Source organism: Elgaria multicarinata, chromosome 6, assembly GCF_023053635.1.
Source record: "Elgaria multicarinata webbii isolate HBS135686 ecotype San Diego chromosome 6, rElgMul1.1.pri, whole genome shotgun sequence".
Taxonomy (NCBI): Eukaryota; Metazoa; Chordata; class Lepidosauria; order Squamata; family Anguidae; genus Elgaria; species Elgaria multicarinata.
In genome coordinates this window covers 110,463,799-110,491,722 of record NC_086176.1, presented here as the reverse complement: position 1 = coordinate 110,491,722, position 27,924 = coordinate 110,463,799, and the positions used below count along the sequence as shown (strand labels likewise).

Below are 27,924 nucleotides of genomic sequence, written 5' to 3'. Positions count from 1 at the left end.
AAACGCTCACTCTGTTTTGCCTTTTAGTTTTAAATCTGCTAATTGCCTTTCTAAAAGGAGGCATCACTATTAAATAATCTCATCACTTGAAGTGTGAAGGTGAGGTGTGAAGAGTGATGTGAGGTGCAAAGAAGTCAGGGATGACCCTTCAGGGAGAAAATTCCCAAGCCTGGGTGCAGCAACCAAAGAGGCCCTGTTCTGCATATTCATCTGCCTCACCTCAGATGGTTAGGGATCATAAAATCATAGAATCATAGAATAGCAGAGTTGGAAGGGGCCTACAAGGCCATCGAGTCCAACCCCCTGCTCAATGCAGGAATCCACCCTAAAGCATCCCCGACAGATGGTTGTCCAGCTGCCTCTTGAAGGCCTCTAGTGTGGGAGAGCCCACAACCTCCCTAGGTAACTGATTCCATTGTTGTACTGCTCTAACAGTCAGGAAGTTTTTCCTGATGTCCAGCTGGAATCTGGCTTCCTTTAACTTGAGCCCGTTATTCCGTGTCCTGCACTCTGGGAGGATCGTGAAGAAATCCTGGCCCTCCTCTGTGTGACAACCTGTCAAGTATTTGAAGAGTGCTGTCACGTCTCCCCTCAATCTTCTCTTCTCCAGGCTAAACATGCCCAGTTCTTTCAGTCTCTCTTCATAGGGCTTTGTTTCCAGACCCCTGATCATCCTGGTTGCCCTCCTCTGAACACGCTCCAGCTTGTCTGCGTCCTTCTTGAATTGTGGAGCCCAGAACTGGACGCAATACTCTAGATGAGGCCTAACCAGGGCCGAATAGAGAGGAACCAGTACCTCACGTGATTTGGAAGCTATACTTCTATTAATGCAACCCAAAATAGCATTGGCCTTTCTTGCAGCCATATCGCACTGTTGGCTCATATTCAGCTTGCAATATGAGCCAACATGGAGCGTTACTATTATTGCTGTTGTCGATATTATCTAATGTGCCTGAGTCTAAGAGCTTTAGCACACCAGCGTTATACTGTGCAATCACTGCCAATTGCGTGCAAAGGACTCTGAAGTTTTCCATCTTATAATCTGCTTTTATTGTGAAGCACTCCCATGCATCCTGCCTTAATTGTTCTATAAAGGGAAAAGAATCGAGGTATTTAGCTACTAGTTTTCAAGCGAATCATTTGTTGTTTTCCGAGCGGCCACTGGGGGCGCAGGATCATGTTTAAAGGAAAATTAAACAAATGCTTACATCTGCGTAAGTTTTAAAGAGAAAGGCATCAAAATCGGCACAGTAATAGATATTAAGGAGAGCTTTAAGCATACCAAATTTGAATCGGATTGGGCCATCCATTGATTTTTTAATGATTTTTTACATTTCCCTCCTTAACCCATTTACTGGTATGCAAAGGATCTTAGGCGCGCTGCCGCCTGGGCTGTGATTTAGCTAACAACAACAACAGCGACAGCTTAGCACTGTAGGGGATAATTAGAGGGAAACAGGTACATGGGATGAAGCTACCTAAGACAAAATACTCACTCGGAGGCATCAACTGCAAAGTCCCCCACACCCGCAATAAATATGGAAGGAGCAGCAGCAATCTCTTTTCAATTGCCGCTTCTGTATTTATTTCAGAACGCCTGTCCCTTTAAATGTGGATACGCTATTCACCACCAGCGGGCCACCCATGTATTGTGCCATAGAAAGTGAAAGCATGAATCAACCTTTCCAATATGTCAATCACTACCAATCTGAGAGCTGACAGTCCTTCATGCTGAGTGGCCAAGGGCGTCTCCCCTTGTGGCTACTTCTGTTTTGACTCCTGTGTGACTCCCTATAGCTGTGGGACTCTTGTGGCGCTCAGGCCTTGCTGGCTGTGTGTCCGAGGCCAGATAGACTATTATTATGCAGCATGCTTTGTTGCACTCCGGACTCCTGCATACATATCATGTGTAATATAACCCAGCCGTGATTGGCCAGCCCAGCGCTGCTACTCACATGGGACGTACGTCCTTGCCTGCAGCTCTGCAGGAAACAAGACCCTTTCAATAGCTCCGTCGTCTTCCGATCTATCCAGCCAACGGCCGCAAGGAAACTTCTGGCACAAGCCCAGGCATGGGGCATCCACTTCTACCCACTCCAGAAACCAACCTTGAGCCTTTCCTGGGGAGGGATGGAAGACATTCACTTGCCACCAGTGCTGAGTAATTGACCTTCATGTGGTAGAATCATAGAACAGTAGAGTTGAAAGGAGCCTATAAGGCCATTTGCATTCTCCTTCCCTCTTTATTGTCTACTACAACTTATTAGATTGTAAGCCTATGCGGCAGGGTCTTGCTATTTACTGCGTTATCTGTACAGCACCATGTACATTGATGGTGCTATATAAATAATAATAATAATAATAATAATAATAATAATAATAATAATAATAATCACCCCGCTCAGTGCAGGAATCTACCCTAAAGCATCCCCGACAGATGGTTGTCCAGCTGCCTCTTGAAGGCCTCTAGTGTGGGAGAGCCCACAAACTCTCTAGGTAATTGGTTCCATTGTCGTACTGCTCTAACAGTTAGGAAGTTTTTCCTGATGTCCAGCTGGAATCTGGCTTCCTGTAACTTGAGCCCGTTATTCCATGTCCTGCACTCTGGGAGGATCGAGAAGAGATCCTGGCCCTCTTCTGTGTGACAACCTTTGAAGTATTTGAAGAGTGCTATCATGTCTCCCCTCAATCTTCTCTTCTCCAGGCTAAACAGGCCCAGTTGTTTCAGTCTCTCTTCGTAGGGCTTTGTCTACAATCCAATTAGAGGATGGCCACGTGTCCTCTTTTACAGAGGACAGTCCTCTATTTGGAGGGCTGTCCAGTCCAAGTCTGGTATAAAGATCAAGAACTGTCGGAAGGAAGAGCAGGGCCTTGAAGCTGCCCATCTACAGCACCTGGGCAGCATACTGAGCAGGTAGGCACACAAGTCACCAGGACACAAACTTCCACAAGGTGGTGATGTGTATTGTATTTCCCTTGAAATTACCGCATTTCTTCGATTCTAAGACGCCATCGATTGTAAGACGCACACTAATTTCAGTACCACCAACAGAAAAAAAGCTTTGATTCTAAGAAATAATAAATGCACCCACGATTCTAAGACACAACCCATTTTTGGAGATGTTTATATGGGGGGGAAAAGTGCGTCTTAGAATCAAAGAAATACGGTAGAGCAGTTATTGCCACTTTTGCATCTCTTTATATGAATTAGCATCTGGAAATTTGTGGGTGGTATCCAGTGTTAGTCCTACTTGGAGTAGACTCAATGAAATAAATGGATCTTAACTTAGTCATGAGTAGCAAGTGCCATTCATTTCAATGGGTCTACTCAAAGTAAGATTAACATCGGCTACTACCCAGTGTGTCTCCTTTTGTCCTCTTTTTTTGATGATGCATGTCAAGCCGTCTCTCCGGTATAATGACTTTGACAAAGATTGCTCATCTCTCTCTTTCTCTCTCTCTCTCTCTCTCTCTCTCTCTCTCTCTCTCTCTCTCTCTCTCTCTCTCATAGTTTCTACTTTATCAGCCTGGTCAAGACTTCCATTGCGGAGTAAACCTAGTTCAAGGCTTATTTTCACTGTGCAAGGAGCAGCCTTAGATAAGGTTGGGTGGCAGTGGCATGGCTGTATCAACGGGAGCTGAGCTTGCCCAGTAACTCTTTGTAATGGACCTCTAGACAAGGCCCACAGGGAAGATTAGCAACTCTACTGTTGTAGATCTCAGTTATGATGGCGTGCTCAGTCTCTTGGAATGATACACCAAGAGCTTCCTCCCAAGAACATGCCCCCATAGTTTATTACAGTTCTTGCTTTGGATAGCTTTCTCCCCGCCCCCTGTGATATTGTACAAACATTAATTAAAAAATGGCCACCATCTGTGAACAAATACCACGTTTTCTTATATTAGGTAGACCAGGTTTCCCCAACCCGATGTGTTGGGCTACAACTCCCATAACCCCCTTCCACTATTCTGGAGGCAGTCCTTGCAGCAGTTCAGAGGGTGGGCTTGGCTTACCTCACCATTCAACTGAGTAGCAATGCCCTAGAGCTGTTAATACTGAAGTAAGCATGTACAAAAATAACCTTGTTTGGGCAGTTCTATAAAGTTTCAGGCCAACATACCTGAATCATCATGGCCAATCTTGATTTTCTTCAGGTCCCCAAGGTCCACGCACTCCACCGTGAACACGTCGGACTTGCCTCGCTCAAATTTGTTCTTGTTTGTCTTGGAGGCCTTCAAGTAGATTGTCCCTGTTTTGTTTTAATCACAGACCCCGGTTATTTACCAGAAAGGGGAAAGCAGATGGCACCGGTAGGCGCCACATTTTGGGCATCTTCCAAGGCCATTTGGGGCTACATCAGGGGCAGCGACATCTTTGTGGACATAGAGCCCCAACAAAGCTGAAGGAATCACCACAAAATGAACTTATGCCCATAAAGACTCCGAAATGAATTTGAGCACGGGGTAATTCTTTACCTGAATTTCTTCACCTGCTGCATTTATTCTGGCCACCACAGGACAATATGGAATGCATGTGCATTACAGTGCTGATGTGTATAGGGTACATACCAATAATAATAACAACAACAACAACAACAACAACTATATAGGAGTGTTCAAAGCACTTCATTGATATTATCCTAGTAGACCTTACAACAACTCTGGAACTGCCAGTATCGTACTGCCTTTATATAAATCTATGGTGCGACCACACTTAGAGTACTGTGTGCAGTTCTGGTCACCACATTTTTTAAAAAAAGACATTGAAGAGCTAGAAAAAGTGCAGAAAAGAGCAACTAAAATGATTAACGGGGTGAAGCATCTCCCCTATGAGGGAAGGTTACAACAGCTGGGATTGTTTAGCTTAGGGAAAAAACGAGATTATCCACCTTCTCCACACCATTATGGATAGGGAGACATTTTTCTCCCTCTCTCATAATATCATAACCCAATGGGGTGGGAGATTCAGGACAGATGGCCACTAGTCCTGATTGCTAAGTGCTACCTCCAGTATCAGAGGCAGTAAGCCTATATATACCAGTTGCTGGGGAACATGGGTGGGAGAGTGCTGTCGCACCATGTCCTGCTTGTTCATCCCTGGCTGACGTCTGGTTGGCCTCTGTGTGAACAGAGTGCTGGACTAGATGGACCCTTGGTCTGATCCAGCATGGCTCTTCTTATGTTCTTATGCTTTTGTTCCATCCCATTTCCTTATTGGCACACAAAATTATCCTTATTCTTATTTCCAGCCTGCATGAAAAACTGTACATCATTTTCATGTGCATTTATCAAAATACAGGCATTCTGTAAAATGTACATATTTTTCTGCACACTGCTTCAAATATATGCTTTGTGTGTGTGCAAACTGGTGACGTATAAATGCCTTCCACAGGAAGCACAGTTTTGTTAAATATGCAAAGAAATGAGAACTGAACTAAGTTCTCACCCATCCCCACAAGTGTTGGATAGTGGAAGAGAACTTGATGTCACTGTGATCCGTTTCAGAACACACACTGCCCTGCACTCAGTATTGGCCACAGGGACTGCCAAAAGGTGTCATGTCTAGCCCTGCTCCCCTTGGGTTGGAAGAAGGTGTTTCAGGTGATCAATCAAAATCAAACTCTGAAGTAGAGGAGTTGGCGCCAGAAACAGGCCAGCCTGTACCAGTGTGGGAGAAAGCTGTCATGGGCTCTTCACCACTGGGAGTGAACCCTCTCCAGAGCTTATCTCCTCAAGGGCAAACAATACACAGTCAGTGGGAAGCCAACATCCCTCCGAGGGAGAGAGCACGAACAGGTTAGCCCATCCTAGAGTATGTCGCAGACTAAAATGGGCAGAGTGAAAGGAAGGCGAGAGAAAGTCAGCCCGGCTCGCATCCCGTCACAAGCTGCCTCAGAACTAGTCTCTCTGAAGAAAATGCATCTTGGGAAAAGGCTTTCCATTCTTCTTGAAAGGACAATTGTCTTGCTTAATTTGCATAGTTTTGCCTAGGGGAAAGTTCCAAGAGATTAGACTCTCTTCAGGTGGGAAGAGATGTTTATTGCTTGAATAAAGCTTTGTGGATTACTTAGCAGGCCTCGTTATTGTCTCCCAAGAGGGTGGGAGGTTTTTGAGAAATACAACAAAAGGAATCTCCAGGAGGATACAATAATAATAATAATAATAATAATAATAATAATAATAATAATAATAATAATCATCCTGGACACTCAGCTAAAAGGTTTGAAAAAATGACAGCTTATCTATCCGTAACCAAGAAAATATCCTGATCTGATTCAGCTGCACTAATGAGCACACATTTTGCCATGAGGTGATAAAAGCGTTTCCTGAAAGAGCAGATAAAACTGCCATGCCAATTTTCTTGAGTCATGTCAGCCAATTATATGAGTGGCCAAAAGCCAACTGAGGCCTTAGCTAGACCTACCTGTTGTCCTGCGACGGAGGAGGGACGGTCTCGCGTTGTGTTTAACGTGAGATCCCTCCTCTGTCCACACGTGACGTGCAACGACTTCAGCAGGAGGTGTTGCGCCCACCTCTTTTTTTTTTAAAGGGAGAGCAGCGCACAAATGCTCGTGCACAAAAGGTAAGATTTTTAATTCAACTTATTTTCCCCGCTCCCCACACCCTACCCCCAATGGGCACAGTGCTCCTGAGGAATCGCGTGGAGCCAGGTCAACCCGCAGCAACAGGCGACACGTTCTGTGGTCTCGGGCTCAGCCTGTGACTGCGGAAAAACCAGGGCCAAAGTGGAGGGCTATATCCCAGGGCAAGGGAGGGATGGTCCCTCCCTGATCCCGGAATCCCCTGTGCATCATGTGGATGCACAGGGATGATCCCAGGGTTCGCCCCGAGATAAAGACCCGTCTAGCTATGGCCTGAGTCTCTCTGGCTCTCTGGAGCTGAGTTTGGTTCTTACCTGTGTCATCTTTGGTTCCATAAAGAACAATGAAGACGTTGGCATCTGTTCCACCATGTTTCTTGTCCCCGGTTCTCACAGTCACCGTGAATGTAGTTGATTTAGCTGTCAAAAAGAAGAATCTCTGTTGGGAAGAGCTGCCTTCTGAGCTACAATGGATTTCATTGTCTCGGTTGTTCCATTGCATGTGGGAGATCTTTTGTATAATAAAGGGGGATACTGGGGAGTCAACTTAATGGTAGGGATTAAGGTTAGACAAATCTGTCACATTTGAGTTCAGTTCCACCACCTTTCTTCCACACAGGAATTCATATATATTTCCCTCTGCATTTTTCAAAATGTGCACACTCCTGTGTGCATTTTTTCAAATGTATGCATTTTTTTGGATATCTGAAGTGTGTCATTGCATTTTACAGAAATGCAATGACACATTTTTTTCAAATCGGCACATGTTTTCTAACATATTTTTGTTTTGCAAAAAGCATCATAAATGCATGGATTTCCAACTGCAAATTGTGTTTGGGTCGGCGTTCAGTTCCGGGATGTGCAAATTGGGTAATCTTACCCAAATGTGTGAACACCTGAATTTCTAATCCATCTCTACCAGGAACTGAATAAGACATTATTCAAGGTGAGCCAGCATGCACCGTGGGGTAATACCTTCATAAGGACCAATAAAAATATAATGGATTAGTGAGCAAGCTTTCAAATTCTCCATCGGTTTTTCCTAGCAAAAACGTCAAGCAAAATATAACAACGGGAGGGTGGAAGAGAAGATAAAAAGCTGGGCATAATGCAATCACCTCCCACCCTTCATTCCCACAATGCCTGCAATTTCTGTCCTGCATCTTGCTTCCTACTTTAAGACATTTTAGCTGGTCTTAAATGAATCAAAAAATATTACCCCGCTGGGACTTTTGGTTTGTTTTTCTTCTTTTGCCTGCACGGCCACTTACTCTTTCTGTAGGAATACAGGAAATTGCCTTATACTACATCAGACTATTAGTCCATCAAGTTCAGGATTGTATCATCCTACTGGAAGCAGTTCTACAAGTTCTCAGATCTTTCTCACCAGCTGCTCCTTAATTCTTTTTTAACTGGAGATGCCACAGATGTCTGGGATTTTCGGCGTGCAAAGACTGTGCTCTACCACTGAGCTACGGTCCCTCGTTATGTGTAATTAGAAGGGGGAATGGTTAATTCTTCTTTTGAAACACAATAACCTATGCCGAAATCAAGAGTCCAGCAGGGTGAAGCTGGACTTGTAAAAAGTGTGGAATGCACTTGGGAAGTGGAACGTGGAAGGGGTGCCTCCTGCAATGATACTATGGCCAACTGCTGTTTGAGGAATGGGAGCAGTGTTGTCCTTACGACAACAGTTGTGTAGGCTTGGTCCACCTGAGCTTGATGGATCTTGTGAGGTCAAGAGGACTGCAAGACAGGCCATAGCTAAATGGGGCTTTATCCTAGGGCAAACCCTGGGATCGTCCCTGTGCATCCACATGATGCACAGGGGATCTCAGGATCAGGGAGGGATCATCCCTCCTTTGCCCCGGGATATAGCCCTCCCCTTTGGCCCTGGTTTTTCCACAGTCCCAGGCTGAGCCCGAGACCGCAGAACGTGTGGCCGGTTGTCGCGAGTAGACCCAGCTCCACGCGATTTCTTGCGAGGAGCCAGGAGCGCTGCACCCATTGGGCATAAGGTGGGGGGAGTGTGGAATTTTTTTAAAAACAACAACAACACTTATCTTTTGCGCACGAGCATTCGTGCTCTGCTATCCCTTTAAAAAATAAAAAATGGCAGGCGCGATGCCTCTCCTTCTGAGGTCGTCACGCGTCACGTGTAGACAGAGGAGGGATCTCACATTAAACACAACGCGAGATCATCCCTCCTCCGTCGCAGGACAACAGGTAGGTCTAGCTAAGGCCTCAGTTTCATTTATTTATTTATTAGTTACATTTATAGCCTGCCTTTCCTTCAAGGAGCTCCAGGCAGGGTACGTGATCCTCCTCCTCTTCCTTTTATCCTCACAACAACCCTGTGGGGTGGGTTAGGCTGAGAGTTAGTGTCTGCCCCAAAGTCTAATTAGGCTGAAATTTTGCATGAATGGCCCTATTTACGACCGCCCTTTGTGTAAAATGGGGATTTACGGGAAAGGACTAGTTGCCATTTTTACGCAAAATGGTAGCCTACGGGAGACCTCGTCACTGATTGCCAGTATCAACCCCTCGTTCTCTCCTTGCAAGGTGAACATGAGGGGTTTGTGGGCAGCAGAAAAGCACAAAGTTGCCTGACTTACGATGCAGTGAGTCAGGTAAGCTCAGGGATGCAGAAACTGTAGCCCAGGGCCAGAACCAGTTGTAGCACATAGGCCTCATCTACACCAAGCAGGATATTGCAGTATGAAAGCAGTATATAAAAGGCAGGAGCCACACCAAGGAGGATATAGCACTATGAAAGTGGTATATGGCATGTGCCAATGGGCCCCAACTTCAATACCGCTATAAAGCAATAGTGTGGCTCCTGCCTTTTATGTACCTCTTTCATACCACTTTCATACTGCAATAGCCTGCTTGGTGTAGATGAGGCCATAGATGGAAGGCCTCTGGATCCCACCAGTGACAACCAGCCATGGAAACTAAAAATCTAATCCCCGTGTTTAGAAGCAGTCTACTTCTGGCTTCCAGATTCCACAAACATGGAACAGGATACGATGTCGTTGTCACCATCACCATGCTCAATTCAGAAGTCTACAGAAGAATGAACTTGATGGATTGTTAGCCTGATCAGTACAGCAATTGTTACGTAATTCTTGGCAGTGTTTTGACATGATATTCAGGGAGGTGAAACAAGGTGATTTCTCTCTTGCATAATTGTCCCCAAAGTGGGATGCTGCCACCATTCCAAAGATAGCATGGGGAACATTGGTAGGAGAATGTTGGCTGTCATAGGAAAATTCTATCATAGAATCATAGAATCATAGAATAGCAGAGTTGGAAGGGGCCTACAAGGCCATCAAGTCCAACCCCCTGCTCAATGCAGGAATCCACCCTAAAGCATCCCCGACAGATGGCTGTCGAGCTGCCTCTTGAAGGCCTCTAGTGTGGGAGAGCCCACGACCTCCCTAGGTCACTGGTTCCATTGTTGTACTGCTCTAACAGTCAGGAAGTTAGACTGCACATGGAAGCCATTCAGGACATGTGCTCTTGGAAATATATCTGGTTCTCCAAAGACAGCAGCCCCGTGCAGAAAACGTGGACAATGAATGGACCACCCTCACCTGACCTTCTGCACAAGCTGTACATGTGTACACTTGGTGTGATAAATCTCTGCCATGGATTTTAAGGACTACAGATGGTATGGAATAATCCTGAGAGCATACAGCTTGAGAAGAAAGTTCAGGTAAGTTCAGATGAATGCACAGAGGTTGTGGGGGTGGTATCACCTAGCACTGTTCAGGTCCCCCACCCTCCTGACACACAATGTGTTTATTGTTAATGCTTATATTGTCTGCACATGGCCAGAGTTTTGGGGCAGACGGTGAGGGTTGAGTTCCTATTTAAGGTGCAGCGAACAGTCCATCTATTTTCAGTTTCACCATTCATAGGTCACACATGACCATCACATGGCTTGTGAAACCACTTCCTTCTTACCCCCGTGTCACTGGATCCTTCATGCTGAATGAGCTGCAGGTCTCAGGTTCGAACCTACGTATCTCCAGGTAGGGCTAGGAAAGACCCCTATAACTGAAATCTTGGGAAGCTGCTGCTAGGAATGTATGAGAAATTAGTTTCAGTTCATTTTTGATCAGGATTTTACCCAGTTTGCTGCTTCTGGATTGAACATGGATCTGTGGTCAAACTCCATACCTTTCCCAGCTTGCAACGGGATCCGCCGAGCAAAAATAATAAAAAAAAAGCGTTTGACAGCATGCATACATTTGTAAAAGGCGCACCAATGTGCATTAATCAATGGGAGAAGAATGCGTACATTTTGAAAACAAACACAATTGATTCCACTTCCCCAGTATTTGCGCTGTTTAAAGTGCTGGGTTTCATCTTGAGCGTTAACATGGAAGAGATTTCCAAAGGCTGGCTGCAAACCTTTCTGTTCCAAGCCAAGGGTCGCAAGGGAGCCGCCGCTGCCTGAGTCCTTCTTCACAAATGCTTCATCCACTGGGACCAGCTCTCTGGCAATCTGACCGTCATCTTCTTCCACAGCTAACCACCTCTGGCATGGAAAATAGTAACTGCAAAGAATAACACAGTTTAGCATCGTCCCCATGGCCGACTCCAGTTCATTAAGGTCATAATCCTTAACTTGTTTAGACGGGGGGGGGGGAGTCCTACAATGGGAATTGTAGGACTTTTATCTGTCCAAACATGCATAGGATAGCACATTTCGCATAGGATTGCACATTTAGTATTGTCAGCTGTAACTCTGACCTGCCTCTTAGGGATGGCCAGAGGACCTTCACTTCTGTTGCTCCCAGACTGTGGAATGGCCTGCTGGAAGAGACTCGTCAGCTTGACAGTCTTTTAGCATTCAAGAAAGCTATCAAGACTGATCTCTTCCGGCAGGCCTATCCAGCGGAATTTTAGGATGCTTTTAGTATGCTTTTAGGATGTTATTTGGATATTTTTTTAACAGTGTATACTATGTTTTTAATCAGTATTTTATGTATTTTAGGCTTGCTGTTGTTCCCTGCCTCGATCCAATCAGAGAGGCAGGTAAGAAATAAATTATTGTTGTTGTTGTTGTTGTTGTTGTTGTTGTTGTTGTTGTTATCATTATCATGGGGAAAACCAGCCCTTTTTGGGCTTGACAGATTTCCATAGATAACCCTTGGCTTGATTTGCATTTGTGAGCCAAGCCATGGACTTCCACCCCCCCTGAATCTAGCGAATTTCTCAGGTTTTTATTCCTGAAATTGCCATCTACAAAATTTGCACAAATGTTGGTCGTAATTTGCATAATTTCACAATTTTTGACCACAAATTCCTTAATTTTGACCCTGTGCAGACAACACACTAAGCTATGAAGGTTAAGCATTTTGCGCTAAACACTATATCTTAGCACATTGTGTGAACCATGGCTTAACGTGCCGTGTGAACCATTCCTAATCATGGCGGCTACAGAACCGCAGTTTAAGCACACTCACTAACCCTTTGCTGCAAAAAAGGGGGGTGGTCAAACCATGGTTTCGTGTGTTGTCTGAACAGGGCCTTTGTGCAAATTGTGGCTGTAAATTGCTTAATTTGTGCAGATTGTGACTGTAATTTACAGCTGCCATATGCTGAAATTAAGCAAATTGCACCTGCAATTTGTGCAAAGGGCCATTTTAGAAAGAAAGAAAACCAGAAATCTGTGAACTGGCCCAACTCATACAAATCGAGCCAGGCCTGCTCATATTAAAGAGACAGAGGGCTCATCTAAACCAAGCAGTATATTCCACTATGAAAGCGGTATGAAAGAGGTATATAAAAGGCAGGAGCCACACTACTGTTTTATAGCGGTGTTGAAGTGCACTGCAGGATCTACACTACTGCCTTAGCATGGTAATGAAGTGCACTGAAAAATGTTGGGGCCCATGACACATCTACACCAAGCAGGATATAGCACTATGAGAGTGATATGAAAGCGGTATATGGTATGTGTCAATGGGCCCCAACAGTTGTCAGCGCACTTCAATACCGCTATAAAGCAGTAGTGTGGCGCCTGCCTTTTACACACCGCTTTCATACCACTTTCATAGTGGAATATCTGTTTGGTGTAGATGAGCCCAGAGTCCTGAAACCACAACAAACTTCACCCTCTGGATGGATTCCTCCAACATATTCCCTACTGCCTCATGGGTAAAACACACAGGTTCTGCAGGCAGCATAGAGTAAATGTGCAGAGAAACATGATAGGGTTGCATTCCCTCAAACTACCAGATAATACTTATAACCTAGGGTGACCATATGAAAAGGAGGACAGGGCTCCTGTATCTTTAACAGTTGCAAAAAAAAAAAAAAAAAGGGAATTTCAGCAGGTGTCATTTGTATATATGGGGAACCTGATGAAATTCCCCCTTCATCACAACAGTTAAAGCTGCAGGAGTTATACTAGAGTGACCAGATTTAAAAGAGGGCAGGGCACCTACAGCTTTAACTGGTGTGGTGAAGAGGAAATTTCTCCAGGTTCCCTATATATACAAATGACACCTGCTGAAATTCCGTTTTCAATACAACTGTTAAAGATACAGGAGCCCTGTCCTCCTTTTCATATGGTCACCCTATATAACCTGTCCTCAAAATTGACAGATTTACCTACTGCACCATTTAAAATTAATTGCCAGCTTTGCAATGAAGTTATAATCTTATCCCTACCTACCTGGGAGCAAGCACCATTGAAAACAGTGGGGCTTACTTCTGAGTAGACATGTATAGCCTTGTACGATAAAATACCCAAGGTAGAGGATACATAAGCAAAGTGCGTTTTCATTGTTGAAGAAGTATTTCAGGATGTTCTGCTTAGTGTTTACCCTACATAAACTCTTCCGTTCTGTTAAAAAGAAACAAAACCCCTTGTGCTTTCCTTGTGTGGTGCTACCCTTGGGTATTTTAGTCATGTCAATAACTGAAATAGCTAATTAATTTCCTGAAATTGCATTTCACTTGGGCTGAGACCCTTAAATGCTGCATTAGCTGAGAGTGGTGAGCTCTCTGCTTACGTGATATCCTCTTTGGTGTCAATAATCTCTATTCTGTCCAGGAACCAAGCTGGATTGCTTCCAGAGTTGTCTTGTCGGATCCGCACCTTCTTTAGCTCCCTCAGGTCGATGGCTTGGACATTGAATACATCCACCTACGAAGCAGCAAGAGGGCATCTTGTATTCCTGCATGTTTCTATTGTGCCTTGAATTTAGCACTATCCCGTTTTAAATGTGCTTCCCAGTGCATGGCCAGTCACAAAAAATACTCCATTTCCCAGAAGGCAAACTGGTGAGACAATGGAATCAGTGACCTAGGGAGGTTGTGGGCTCTCCCACACTAGAGGCCTTGAAGAGGCAGCTGGACAACCATCTGTCAGGGATGCTTTAGGGTGGATTCCTGCATTGAGCAGGGGGTTGGACTCGATGGCCTTGTAGGCCCCTTCCAACTCTGCTATTCTATGATTTCTATGATTCTATGAGACTAAAAGAAGAGTCACTTGCCCAAGAACCTGAGTACAAGGCGGAGGCAGGGTTCTGAGTTACAAAATACGAAGTCACACTTTTGAACTCAATAAAGATGGCACCAGAGGGCAGCAACTTACTCAGTGGCACCACTGTCTCCCAGGTAAAAAAAAAAAGAATTACAACTAATCAAAGAAAATCTAGAAGGGGCAGAGAGCCAGGGGGCACCAAGAGAGGTGTCTGTCGGTACATTGTTGCTCTTGGGCACCATGTTGGAGACCCCCTCTGGAACTAAATTGACCAATGATCCGACTCTGTTTAAGACAGCTTCATAGGTTGAGCATAGGCGTGCGCAGCACATTTCATTAGGGGGTTCAGCCAGGGGTTGGTTTTTTTAAGGTAAACATTGATTAAATATATAGTAATAAAGGACTTTTTTCCATTCATCAAACAAACAAAATAAACGAAAACTGAAGTAAACTGTATTTTTTTTAATTAACAAGTAATCTGTACTTTAAAAATACACATTTTAAAATGGAGACTCTGAATACTGTTTTTTGCTGTAGTGATAACCAGGCATATATAAAGATATAGTCAATTTTCACCATCTTTAAATTTAATCAGATAATGACCTAATCCAAACTTACTAAAACAGATTCACATTTAAAACAGATTCTATCACATTAACAACAATGAGTGTCATCTTAAGTTCCAGCACCATACATAGAATACACCATACATCAAATGCCCTAATAATGATTTTAAAAGATTGCCCTGTGTGCTGCTGAGCAAAGAATTTGGAATGAGGTCCAGGAGAGAGACTTCTGGGGTGAATATAGTGAGGACGAGGGGTGGCTGCGAGCCTAGCATAAGAGAGGGCTGGCTGGAAAGATTTGGAAAACTTGGGGGAGTGTAGGAGATCTGGAACTAGGGGCATCTCTGGAAGGCCGCGAAGGGGCTATTGGCAGAAGACAGGAGATGAAGGAGAAAAGAGAGGATGGGAAACCGTCACAAGGGCACATCAGTCTTCTTTACTGATCAATTGTAAGCCGCTCCGGGAGACTTTTAGGCTGAGGTACGGGATAAAAATACTCTAAATAAAAATACTCTAAATAAAATAAGGGCAAAAGAAGAGGATTGGCGTAGGGGGAGCCCTGGGGAAAGAAGAGAGAGAAATGCCCCTATGTGTGGGGCTAGAAGAGGGAGAGAGGGTGCAGACAGGAGAGGTATGAGTGTCCCGGAGGGGAAAGGAAACAGAGGTAATGTTTAGCCTTGAGGAGAAGCCTGAAGGGAGACATGATAGCACTCTTCAAATACTTGAAAGATTGACACACACAGGAGGGCCAGGATCTCTTCTCGATCATCCCAGAGTGCAGGACACGGAATAAGGGGCTCAAGTTACAGGAAGTCAGATTCCAGCTGGACATCAGGAAAAACCTCCTGACTGTTAGAGCAGTATGACAGTAGAACCAGTTACCTAGGAAGGTTGTGGGCTCTCCCACACTAGAGGCATTCAAGAAGCAGCTGGACAACCACCTGTCAGAGATGCTTTAAGGTGGATTCCTGCATTGAGCAGGACTTGATGGCCTTATAGACCTCTTCCAACTCTATTATTCTATGATTCTATGAAAACAGTAGTGTAGATCCTGCCTGAGACACCTGGGCCCTGTACACCTAGGAAACCCAATGCATATTGTTCAGTATCTAAATTATAGCCAGCTCTTGCCAGGGCTGGTCCAAGACATTTTGCTGCCCAAAGCGGAATAGCAAATGACATGACCCCCCACCCCACCCCTAAACTCACAGTGCCAAGCCAGTAAAGTCATTTTGGCACTTGAGGCCAGTGGACAACAGCTTATTAGGCCATAAAGTTGTGAGTCTTCCAGATCTCACAGGATACTTTACAGCTTTTAAACACAAAAGAAGAAGAGGACTATACCACAACCTGGCCTTGTGGGTCATGTAACCAGCAAGTCCAGTCCAGAAAGGAAATCCAGACACAAGCAATTCAAGCCAAACCACACCACATACCCACATACTGTATAAGAAGTCCTACAATTCTCAGCATACCCCAGCCAGCCATGCTGGCTAGGGGATTCTAGGAGTTGAAGGACTTTTTTCTGTCTAAACATGCATAAAATTGTGCCTTTAACTTATCATGTCACACTAACAGGAATACAGGAATCAAATAGGATTTCCTTCTTCAGTGGGACACACTTACTTAGGAGTAAGTACCATTTTGTTATAGGAAAGGATAATATATTTTTAATTAAAATTTAAAAATAACTATCACCTGGTACAGAGTTTTCCTATGGAAGACCTGGCTGGTTCACTGTTGTAATTATTTGATTGGGACTGAAGTAGAAGGGCACTAATTTTGCTGTACTTATTGTCTTTAACTATGGTTAAATATCCCAGTGTGGGATGTACTTACTGTCTTTAAATATGGTTAAATATCCCACAGTTACCTTGCTATTCTATTTCTACAATTCTTTTTCTCCTGTCCTTTCTTCATCCTCTCTTCATTTTCAGGCTGCATCCGGTGCACATTTACCTCAGAGTAAGTTTTATTGATCTCAGTGGGGCTTACTTCTGAGTAGACATACATAGGATTGTGCTGCAGCTCTGTTTTAAAGTGACACAAGAGACACACATACCATATTTACCAAAAGAATGGCTTGAAAAATAAATATTGTAGAGCTAGGAACAGTGTAGGCCCCTGACTGTAAGCCCCACCGCTGGCCGGCCTTCTCCCCCTCACCTCCTTCGCACGTGGTGCTCTTCTCTTCCTCCTCGTTGCTGCTGCCAGCTCTCCTCTGTGAGGAGAGCTGGCAGCAGGTCTCTTCCAGTGGTCTCTGTGAATTGGAAATAGGAGAGCAGCCCTTCTCCCCGAACATCTGTCTTTGCCCCTGAAGGAACGTGCCTGCCTGACGAGTGAATTGCGGAAAGCGCGGCAGCCCCTCGCCCGCCGGCCACTCTCCCTGCTCTGGCCCTTCACAGGGAAAGAGAAAGGCGGAAGGAGGTAACTGGGGAAAGCAGCGGAGAAACGCACCCACAAAGGTCTCCGCTCCGCAGGGAAGCCCAAACGGCACTTACTGGCCCCGCCATACACCTAGCCAGGCCCCGCCCCCGCCAGGCCCAGCAGCAGGAATCGCAGCTGCGGCCACAACGAGGCGCGGAGCCGGAGGAGGAGCAGGAACCGGAGTGGGGTGGGCGCAGCCGCTGGAGGCTTCTGACGGGCGGCACTGCACATTTCCCTCTGACCCGTCTCCAGAGTGACGGCGCCTGGCTCGGCCCGCAGCGGCCTCAGAGGGGGTTCAGCAAGGACGGGGCAAACATGGCGGCGGCGGCACATTAGGGGGTTCAATGGAACCCTCTGCATCCCCTGTGCGCACGCCAATGAGGTTGAGTCGACTCCGTCGCTCCAACTCTGCCGAGTGGTCTGATAAAAATTTGCCAAAGGATCAAACTAGCTGAGATGTTGACTGCATCTCTGCTTTTTAACCTGCACATTTTTAAAATGCAAGTAGAAAGTGTGGGATGGGGGCTGTTTTGGGGAAGGGGAAGTTTACGGCAATAGCTAGATGGGGCGATATCCCAGGGCAATCCCCAGGATCGTCCCTGTGCATTCACATGATGCACAGGGGATGCTAGGATCAGGGAGAGAATATCCCTTCCTTGACCCGGGATCTCGCCCTAGCCATTCAGCCTGCTTTTTCCACTGTTTCAGGCTGATCCTGAGACTGTGGAAAGTGTGTGCGGGCATCACGCTTTGTCCTGGCTCCTCATGATTACTCGTGAGGAGCCAGGACCTGCACGCATTGGGGTTGGGGTTGGGGGAATCATAGAATCATAGAATCATAGAATAGCAGAGTTGGAAGGGGTCTACAAGGCCATCGAGTCCAACCCCCTGCTCAATGCAGGAATCCACCCTAAAGCATCCCTGACAGGTGGTTGTCCAGCTGCCTCTTGAAGGCCTCTAGTGTGGGAGAGCCCACAACTTCACCAGGCAACTGATTCCATTGTCGTACTGCTCTAACAGTCAGGAAGTTTTTCCTGATGTCCAGCTGGAATCTGGCTTCCTTTAACTTGAGCCCGTTATTCCGTGTCCTGCACTCTGGGAGGATCAAGAAGAGATCCTGGCCCCCTCTGTGTGACAACCTTTTAAGGATTTGAAGAGTGCTATCATGTCTCCCCTCAATCTTCTCTTCTCCAGGCTAAACAGGCCCAGTTCTTTCAGTCTCTCTTCATAGGGCAAATTGTTGTTGTTGTTGTTTTAAAAAACCTACCTTTGAACTCATGAGCGCTCATGCACATCTTCTGCTTTTTTAAAAAGAAAAGAAAAGAAAATGGCAGACGTGACATCCTCTCCCTCCGAGGTTGACGCCTGCCGCGTGTAAACAGAGGGGGAGATCTCGTGATAAAAATATCGTGAGATCTTCACCCCTCCATCGCTCTAGACCCATAGGTCTAGCTGAGGCCCAACTTTTTCCTCCCCCAATGCAGCCTTGACAAAAATTGCTCCTCCAAAGCTTCTATTTGCATCTTGCGGGGAAGCTCCCACTGGGAAGCCACTCACCCAAATTTGTAGCAGCTAGAAAACTGATACTCTAGGCCTGTACTATGCAGTGACCAAGGAAGGCAGGCAGGTAGACTGGCTGGTCTTTTTGGCTCTTTTCAGTGCGTAGCTGGACCTTTGGTCTGCATTCAGCTGCCAGGCAGCTTTTCGGTTCTTACCTGGCTCTTCTCAAATTTGTTTAGCTGATTCGAGTGCTTCAAGTGTCGCTCTCCGGTGTCTCCCCTTTCACCATAAATGCTCAAGTAAACTTTAGCATCGGTTCCAGCTCCCCACACAGACCCAGTGAGGACGTGGACTTCGTAGGTGTTTGCTGGGGAAAGGAAGACACAAACCTTTAAACTGGATCTTCATCAAACCCTCTTTATTGTTCCTAAAGTTCTCTCACAGCTCGTTCCTTGAGTTCCCTCACACCATGAATTTCTGGCCACATGGCAGCCAATCTAAATGGGTCCTTCTTAGGCCCAAGCTTCACAATGAGTAGAGCTCCATGATCAATTGGCACTCTTTTTATAATTTTGTTAACCCAATGTAGGCTGTGTTTGAGGGGAAGAAAGAGAGATGAACAAAGGCTGCTCAATGGATCTTCTCCTTCCTGCCCCCTGAAGAACATAGGAAGTGCCCTGATGCTGGATCAGACCAAGGGTCCATCTAGTCCAGCACTCTGTTCACACAGTGGCCAACCAGCCCTTGGCCAGGGACCAACAAAGCAGGACATGGTGCAACAGCACCCTCTCGCCCATGTTTCCCAGCAACTGGAGCACACAGGCTTACTGCCTCAAATACTGAAGATAGCACACAGCCATCAGCCGAAGTTGGAAGAAGGCATTCTGTGCCACCGAGGCCACCTGAGTTTCAAGTGACAGAGATGGTTCTAGGAGAACCTAATAAGTGCCATGCTGGATCAGACAGATGGTCCATCTAGTCCAGCACTCCGTTCACACAGTGGCCAGCCAGCTGTCAACCAGGGACCAACAGCAGCACCCTCCAACTCATGTTCCCCAGCAACTGGTGCATACTGGCTTACTGCCTCAGATACTGGAGGTAGCACACAACCATCAGAGCTAGTAGCCATTGATAGACTTTGCCTCCAGGAATTTATCCAGCCCCCTTTGAAAGCCATCCAAATTGGTGGCCATCACTACATCTTGTGGCAGTGATTCCCATAATTTAACTATGCACTGTGTGAAAAACAACTTCCTTTTATTTGTCCTCCCACCAATCAGCTTCATGGTGTTAGGGAATTTCTTCCCCAACCAGAGGGAGGGTACAGGAACCAGGCAATGCCGACATGCATCTGCCCTATGAGGGAAGGTTACAGCAGCTGGGATTGTTCAGCTTGGAAAAAAGGAGGCTAAGGGGAGACATGACAGAGGTGTACAGAATTATGCATGGTGTGGAGAATGTGAATAGGGAGACATTTCTCTCTCTCTCTCTCTCTCTCTCTCTCTCTCTCTCTCTCTCTCTCTCTCTCTCTCAAGATACTAAAACCCAATGGGGTCATCCCATTGTTAAGGAAAAAATGAGGTTCCCTAACATGAACCCCTTCTGTCTGATGTGGAAAAGTACAAAAGCACCCAGTCTCCTGTCACATCACCCCTCCCTTTCTGGGTATTAATAAAGTGTCATCAAAAACCCTCTCTGCCACACTACCAAGGTTACCCTAAGAAAAGCCCTTCAAAGCCCTATGAAGAGAGACTGAGGCCATAGCTAGACCTAAGGTTTATCCCTGGATCATCCAGGGGTCAAACCTGTTCATCTAGGTGACACACAGGAGATCCAGTGCTCAGGCAGGGGCAAACCCTGGATGATCCCAGGATAAACCTTAGGTCTAGCTGTGGCCCAAAACAACTGGGCATGTGTAGTCTGGAGAAGAGGAGACTGAGGGGAGACATGATAGCACTCTTCAAATATTTAAAAGGTTGTCACACAGAGCGGGGCCAGGATCTCTTCTCGATCCTCCCAGAGTGCAGGACATGGAATAATGGGCTCAAGTTTCAGGAAGCCAGATTCCAGCTGGACATCAGGAAAAACTTCCTGACTGTTAGAGCAGTACGACAATGGAACCAGTTCCCTAGGGAGGTTGTGGGCTCTCCCACACTAGAGGCCTTCAAGAGGCAGCTGGACAGACATCTGTCAGGGATGCTTTAGGGTAGATTCCTGCATGGAGCGGAGGGTTCGACTCGATGGCCTTGTAGGCCCCTTCCAACTCTACTATTCTATAATTCTATGATTCTACCCTGAACTTTATGCCTGGCCCATCAGCAATGCTCAAATGTTGCAACTACAGCTGCTGAGCCTTGAATTCCAAGTTCCCATATCACCCAGAGAGTAAGGTGCACTTGCTCCTCGTGATCACCTCTACCCCTCTCCTAACTGGACAGCAAAGTCTGCTTTGCATGTCCTTGGAAGGGGGAGCTTATCAGAAACAATTGTTACATGTACGAGATGTAGTTGTCCCAATATTAATATTGTTTAACTGTAGAATAGTTTCATTTACTGAAACTGCCTTCAAAGCAGCAATCTTAAGGAGAGAAATTTGCGATAAGCTGATCTGTACTGAGGAGTAAGCCAAATACAGTTGGGTTTTAACATTATTTTAAACTGATGTGTATTTTACTTTTGTTTCTATGTTTACTGTTTCTTTGTAGTGGCTTTTGCTACACAAATAAATTCGAATTTGATTTTGAAAATGTGTATGTTTATAATCAATAATGTATGGGAGGAGTGAGGAGTCATGAGCTCATCAGAAGGGATGTGGAATGCTATGAAAGGACGTTGTTTGTGGATGATGGGCAGAGAATCCTGCTCAGTTCACTGAGGTGAGTGTTTCTCTCCAACATGTGTAGAAAAAAAGAAAAAGAAAGAAGGAAAAGAAAGAAGCCCCCTCAATAATTGAGTACACTTCAAAAGTATGTGGAAACCTTGTCCCTGTCCCCGAGGAGAAAATTCTCCAAAATTCTCACCTCTCCCAGCTTCTTTTGCCTAAGTTTTCATTTCCCCCCACCCCCATGAAAAGCTGAATAGTCGGAATTTTTGGCACAGCACTAATTTCAAGCTTTTCAAATGGATGGGGGTGCTCAAAGGCTAGGAAACCCCCAAGCAATCAGAAGTCAGGGGAAAGGGCATGGCCACGGCAGTTAGGGGGTAGTCTTCAAGGAAACCCCGTAGGGCCAGGTTGGGACCCAAGGCAGGCTAGGTTTGGCCCATGGGATATAGGTTCAGCACCCCATCCTAAAGCTAGATACAATGGAAGGCCCTTGGAAGCAGACAACCATCTGTCAGAGATGCTTTAAGGTGGATTCCTCCATTGAGCAGGGGGTTGGACTCAATGGCCTTGTAGGCCCCTTCCAACTCTGCTATTCTATGATTCTATGATTTCACCTTCGAGTTCAGATCCATCCTCCGGTATCAGCTCCACAACCAGTTCTTTGTCCTCTTCATCGCTCGCCAGCCATCGGTTGGGTGTAAAATTATAAACCTCCATGACATCTGGCTTGTTAGGGTCCTCCTCTTCCTCCTCTTCCGCAGATTTCTTCTTTTTCTTCTTCTTTTTCTTCTTTTCCAGCTTTGCAGGCAACTTCTTCACTGTGACGCTGACTAAGAACCAGCCGTCCCCGATGCCTTTGCCGTCATGGCCAATGCGGATCTTGTAGACCTTGCCAACTTCTAAAGCTTCAATCTTTAATAGGGTGGTTAATAATCAGACTTAGCCATTCCAAAGCGTTCCAAAGCATTTTAAAAGTCTTGGAAGCACTACACAGTGCCCTAATCGCCACCAAGCAGGATATTGCACTATGAAAGCGGTATATAAAAGGCAGGAGCCACACTATTCCTTTATAGCGGTATTGAAGTGCACTGACAACTGTTGGGGCCCATTGACACAGACCATATACTGCTTTCATAGTGCTATATCCTACTTGCTGTGGCTCTTGCCTTTTATATACTGGTTTCATACCGCTTTCATAGGGCAATATCCCGCTTGGTGGAGATTAGGCCAGTATCTCAAGAAACCTGACAACAACCCAATACTTTAGGTCAGCATTTTTATTCCTACCATCTCGCAGATCAGCAGAAGTTGCGAGAAAATGGCTTACCCATGGTCACCTGGCAAGTCTGTGGCTTGGGCAAGATATGAACCGAGGCCTTCTCAGTTCACATAGTCAGCCAACATGCTACACCAAATTGAATGCACCTGTCAATGGTGTAGCTAAGTCTGGATCTTGGGATCCAAATCCAAAACCCTACAGCTCGGAATCCCCCAAAATTACCACTTAGAGAAGCTGGTGATGGAGGAAACAGCAAACAAGGTCAGCTTCAGTTCGTGGGGTGGCTGCAGTTTCCTTTCCTTTTTAATTTTTTTAAAAAATGATCTTATAGTCAGGATGTGGCCACCCAGCCAAGCATTTACTAGGGTGACCCTATGAAAAGGAGGACAGGGCTCCTGTATCTTTAACAGTTGTATTGAAAAGGGAATTTCAGCAGGTGTCATTTGTATATATGGAGAACCTGGTGAAATTCCCTCTTCATCACCACAGTTAAAGCTGCAGGAGCCCTGCCCTCTTTCAAATCTGGTCACTCTAGCAGCACTTGGTGAAATTCCCTTTTCAACACAACTGTCAACACTGCGCTCAACATCTAAGGTCCTCCTCCAAGTACCTACTCCAAGGGAAGCTCGGAGGATGGCAACAAGGGAGGGGGCCTTTTCAGTGGTGGCCCCCCAATTATGGAATGATCTCCCCGATGAAGCTCACCTGGCGCCAACATTGTTATCTTTTCAGCGCCAAGACTTTTCTCTTCTCTCAGGCATTTAACAGCATATAACAACATAAGCTTTGTTTGTTTGTTAATGGACCCCAGAACTGTTGTTGTTTAATGGATACTGCTGTTTTATACTGTTGTTTTTATATTTTGATGGTTTTAAATTTTGTATACTTTTTTAATGTTCACTGTTTTTAACCTTTGTAAACCGCCCAGAGAGTTTCAGCAATGGGGCGGTATATAAATTTAATAAATAAATGAATAAATAAATAAAGCCCTGTCCTCCTTTTCATATGGTCACCCTAACATATACATGGTTACAGTTGCCCATTTTATTATTGTTTCTTTAAAAATAGATAACCCTTTTCTACATCAAAATGGTGTTCATTCCGAAGGAAATGGGTTTAGCATCATGGCAGCACAAACGCGTTCCATTTATCTCTATAGTCACTTTTTAATGACTTAAATGAGTTTAAATGGTGACACTGCGCCAGCTCAGAGTATTTCTTCCTTTTTTCTTCAGTAATTTTAGGTAACGTCAAGTGACTGCATAAGACCTGCTGGTCCCGAAGGAGACGATAAGTCAAAACGTATTGGGCATGTTCAGCTAGGGATACTGGGGAGTCTCATTTGGTCTGTATTTTGAAGTGAATCTCCGTAACTCCAACCTCCCAGACTAATATAGAGATTGGAATACAATTAGCTGTTGGATCGTGCACTGGTCCAGATTTTGAGTTGCAGTTCTCGGCTCCGAAAAGGTGTACACAAAATACATATTTTAAAGGAAGGTGTACAAAAATGCACATTTATTTCTTTATTGCGTTTTTTATACCACCCAATAGCTGAAGCTCTCTGGGTGGTTCACAAAAAATTCTGGGCGGTTCATAAAAATGTTAGGGGGAAATGTCAATTTTCATGCAGTTGTTTTGATTGAACACCTGTGAAATGGACACAGGGGTGTCAGCATATTGATCTCCCCCTCCCTATGTTCAGCATCTTAAACAATGCCTAGTTCTTAGCATCAACCTGAGGCCTTACCTCTTTCTGTTTTTCTTTTGTTTCACTTGCATAATAATGTCTTCTGCCATCTTATATTTTGCATTAGGGCTGTGCAGGGAAACCCCGATTTGCCTCAGAAGCTGGTTCGGAGCCCCTGAAGCAGCTCCGATTTGCCTCGGGGTGCTTCAGGGGTTGCCTGCTCGCCTCGGTGCCAAAGCCAAGGCAAGATTCCGGCCCTCCGAGGCGACTCGGCCTTTTCTAGGCGCCGGCTGTGCAGCTGACACCCAGAAAAGCCTCCCTTTTCCCCGCTCTCCTCGCTTACCTGCTGCCACTGCCTCCTCGCTCCTGCCAGCTTCCGTCGACGCATTTGAGAAGAACCAGGCCGTGTGCAATTTTAAGATATCCCGGGAGCTCTGAGTGATTAGTACCAATATAGCCACCATAGTTTGTGGCCATAGAAGTACTAAACAGTTTAGTACCTCTATGGCCACCGTGCGCACCTTGGGCTAAGCCAGAACCACCTCGGAACCGAGGCGGGCCAAATCAGCCCACCTCAGCTCAGATTCGGGGCTTTGGCCCGAGGCGGTGCACAGCCCTATTTTGCACAGTGAAGTTTGGTTTTGCCAATTATGAGTGGGATCAAGAGCTATGCAGGGCCAAGAAGCTTCCACCTCTCACCATTGGGAAAACCTTATTCCTAGTTCTCAGGCTTGGAAGTTATGACAGGTCTGACATTGGTTTGACTGCATGGAGTAGACACAGCTTCAGAGAACCTAGGGAGGTTGTGGGCTCCCCCACACTAGAGGCCTTCAAGAGGCACCTGGACAATCATCTGTCAGGGATGCTTTAGGGTGGATTTCTGCATTGAGCAGGGGGTTGGACTCGATGGCCTTGTAGGCCCCTTCCAACTCTGCTATTGCATGATTCTATGATTCTATGATGCACAGCAACCTCAGAAGGAGAGGCTTCACGCCCGCCATTTTTAAAAAACTTAAAGGAGCAGCAGCGCATGAACGTTCGTGCGCAAACAGTAAGTATTTTTTAAATTTAAATTACTTTCCCCGCTACCCCTGATGGGTGCAGTGGTCCTGGCTCCTCACAAGGAATCGTGCAGAGCCGGGTCAACCCGCAGTTCCTGGCCACATGTTCTGCAGTCTCGGGCTCAGCCCAGGACTAGAGGCCTTCAAGAGGCACCTGGACAACCGTCGGGGATGCTTTAGGGTGGATTCCTGCATTGAGCAGGGGGTTGGACTCGATGGCCTTGTAGGCCCCTTCCAACTCTGCTATTGCATGATTCTATGATTCTATGATGCACAGCAACCTCAGAAGGAGAGGCTTCACGCCCGCCATTTTTAAAAAACTTAAAGGAGCAGCAGCGCATGAACGTTCGTGCGCAAACAGTAAGTATTTTTTAAATTTAAATTACTTTCCCCGCTACCCCTGATGGGTGCAGTGGTCCTGGCTCCTCACAAGGAATCGTGCAGAGCCGGGTCAACCCGCAGTTCCTGGCCACATGTTCTGCAGTCTCGGGCTCTGCCCAGGACTAGAGGCCTTCAAGAGGCAGCTGGACAACCATCTGTCAGGGATGCTTTAGGGTGGATTCCTGCATTGAGCAGGGGGTTGGACTCGATGGCCTTGTAGGCCCCTTCCAACTCTGCTATTCTATGATTCTATGAGAACAGACTCTGAAGAAGTCTCACCTAATACCCAAGCCTTGCAACGATCCAAAATCTAGTGCCACACCATCTTTGTTGGGGGAGAGAGGAAGGCTAGCACCCAAGAGATCTAGCTAGAATCCGTCTGTGGCTCACCGTACCTTGAAGGTTTCGGATGCTCCTCTCTCATAGTTGTTCGACCTGTTCTGCAGAATCAGCACCTCTGTTTTGCCCAGTTCACCATAGATCTGCATAAAGATGTTGGCGTTGGTGCCTGCGTTGCGCACGTCACCGGTCTCGACGTTCACCTCATAATTTACCACTGCATACAAAGCAGAAGGGGCAGGGGGAATGAACGTGATTGTAGGCACTAATAATATCTGGTCACGCTGGGCAGGGCTCCTGCTGCTTTACCTATTGTGATGAAGAGGGACTTTCACCAGGTGCTGCATGCATACAAATGAAAGCTGCTGGAATTCCCTTTTCAATACAGCTGTTAAAGACACAGGAGCCCTGTCCTCCTTTTCCGATGGTTACTCTAGGCATTAAGTGTGTTCTCAGGCACCTACAAAATCCCAGAACCAGTGATCCAAAATCCTACCGTCGGAACAATATTGGACCATTTATTTAGGGTGACCATATGAAACGGAGGACAGGGCTCCTGTATCTTTAACAGTTGCATACAAAACAGAATTTCAGCAGGTGTTATTTGAATGCATGCAGCACCTGGTGAAATTCCCTCTTTATCACAACAGTTAAAGGTACAGGAGCTATACTAGAACGACCAGATTTAACAGAGGTCAGGGCACCTGCAGCTTTAACTGTTGTGATGAAGAGGAAATTTCACCAGGTTCTCCATATATACAAATGACACCTGCTGAAATTTCCTTTTCAATACAACTGTTAAAGATACAGGAGCCCTGTCCTCCTTTTCCTATGGTCACTCTAGGCATTAAGTGTGTTCTCAGGCACCTACAAAATCCCAGAACCAGTGATCCAAAATCCTACCGTCGGAACAATATTGGACCATTTATTTAGGGTGACCATATGAAAAGGAGGACAGGGCTCCTGTATCTTTAACAGTTGCATACAAAACAGAATTTCAGCAGGTGTTATTTGAATGCATGCAGCACCTGGTGAAATTCCCTCTTTATCACAACAGTTAAAGGTACAGGAGCTATACTAGAACGACCAGATTTAACAGAGGTCAGGGCACCTGCAGCTTTAACTGTTGTGATGAAGAGGAAATTTCACCAGGTTCTCCATATATACAAATGACACCTGCTGAAATTTCCTTTTCAATACAACTGTTAAAGATACAGGAGCCCTGTCCTCCTTTTCCTATGGTCACTCTAGGCATTAAGTGTGTTCTCAGGCACCTACAAAATCCCAGAACCAGTGATCCAAAATCCTACCGTCGGAACAATATTGGACCATTTATTTAGGGTGACCATATGAAAAGGAGGACAGGGCTCCTGTATCTTTAACAGTTGCATACAAAACAGAATTTCAGCAGGTGTTATTTAAATGCATACAGCACCTGGTGAAATTCCCTCTTTATCACAACAGTTAAAGGTACAGGAGCTATACTAGAACGACCAGATTTAACAGAGGTCAGGGCACCTGCAGCTTTAACTGTTGTGATGAAGAGGAAATTTCACCAGGTTCTCCATATATACAAATGACACCTGCTGAAATTTCCTTTTCAATACAACTGTTAAAGATACAGGAGCCCTGTCCTCCTTTTCCTATGGTCACTCTAGGCAGTAAGTGTGTTCTCAGGCACCTACAAAATCCCAGAACCAGTGATCCAAAATCCTACCGTCGGAACAATATTGGACCATTTATTTAGGGTGA

At 45.7% G+C, this 27,924-nt stretch overlaps 1 protein-coding gene across 1 annotated transcript in view; it reads right to left on the bottom strand.

Annotated features, from left to right (window-relative positions):
* The window catches only part of LOXHD1 (lipoxygenase homology PLAT domains 1), a 250,714-nt gene that overhangs the window by 104,563 nt on the left and 118,227 nt on the right, over positions 1-27,924 (bottom strand). The window contains exons 20-27 of the mRNA XM_063128805.1: positions 26,229-26,389; positions 22,037-22,334; positions 18,814-18,965; positions 13,633-13,766; positions 11,021-11,166; positions 6,917-7,021; positions 4,122-4,250; positions 1,956-2,120 (exon numbers count right to left, since the gene is read on the bottom strand). Coding sequence (XP_062984875.1) covers positions 1,956-2,120; positions 4,122-4,250; positions 6,917-7,021; positions 11,021-11,166; positions 13,633-13,766; positions 18,814-18,965; positions 22,037-22,334; positions 26,229-26,389 — 1,290 coding nt within the window. The remainder of the gene's footprint in view (positions 1-1,955; positions 2,121-4,121; positions 4,251-6,916; positions 7,022-11,020; positions 11,167-13,632; positions 13,767-18,813; positions 18,966-22,036; positions 22,335-26,228; positions 26,390-27,924) is intronic.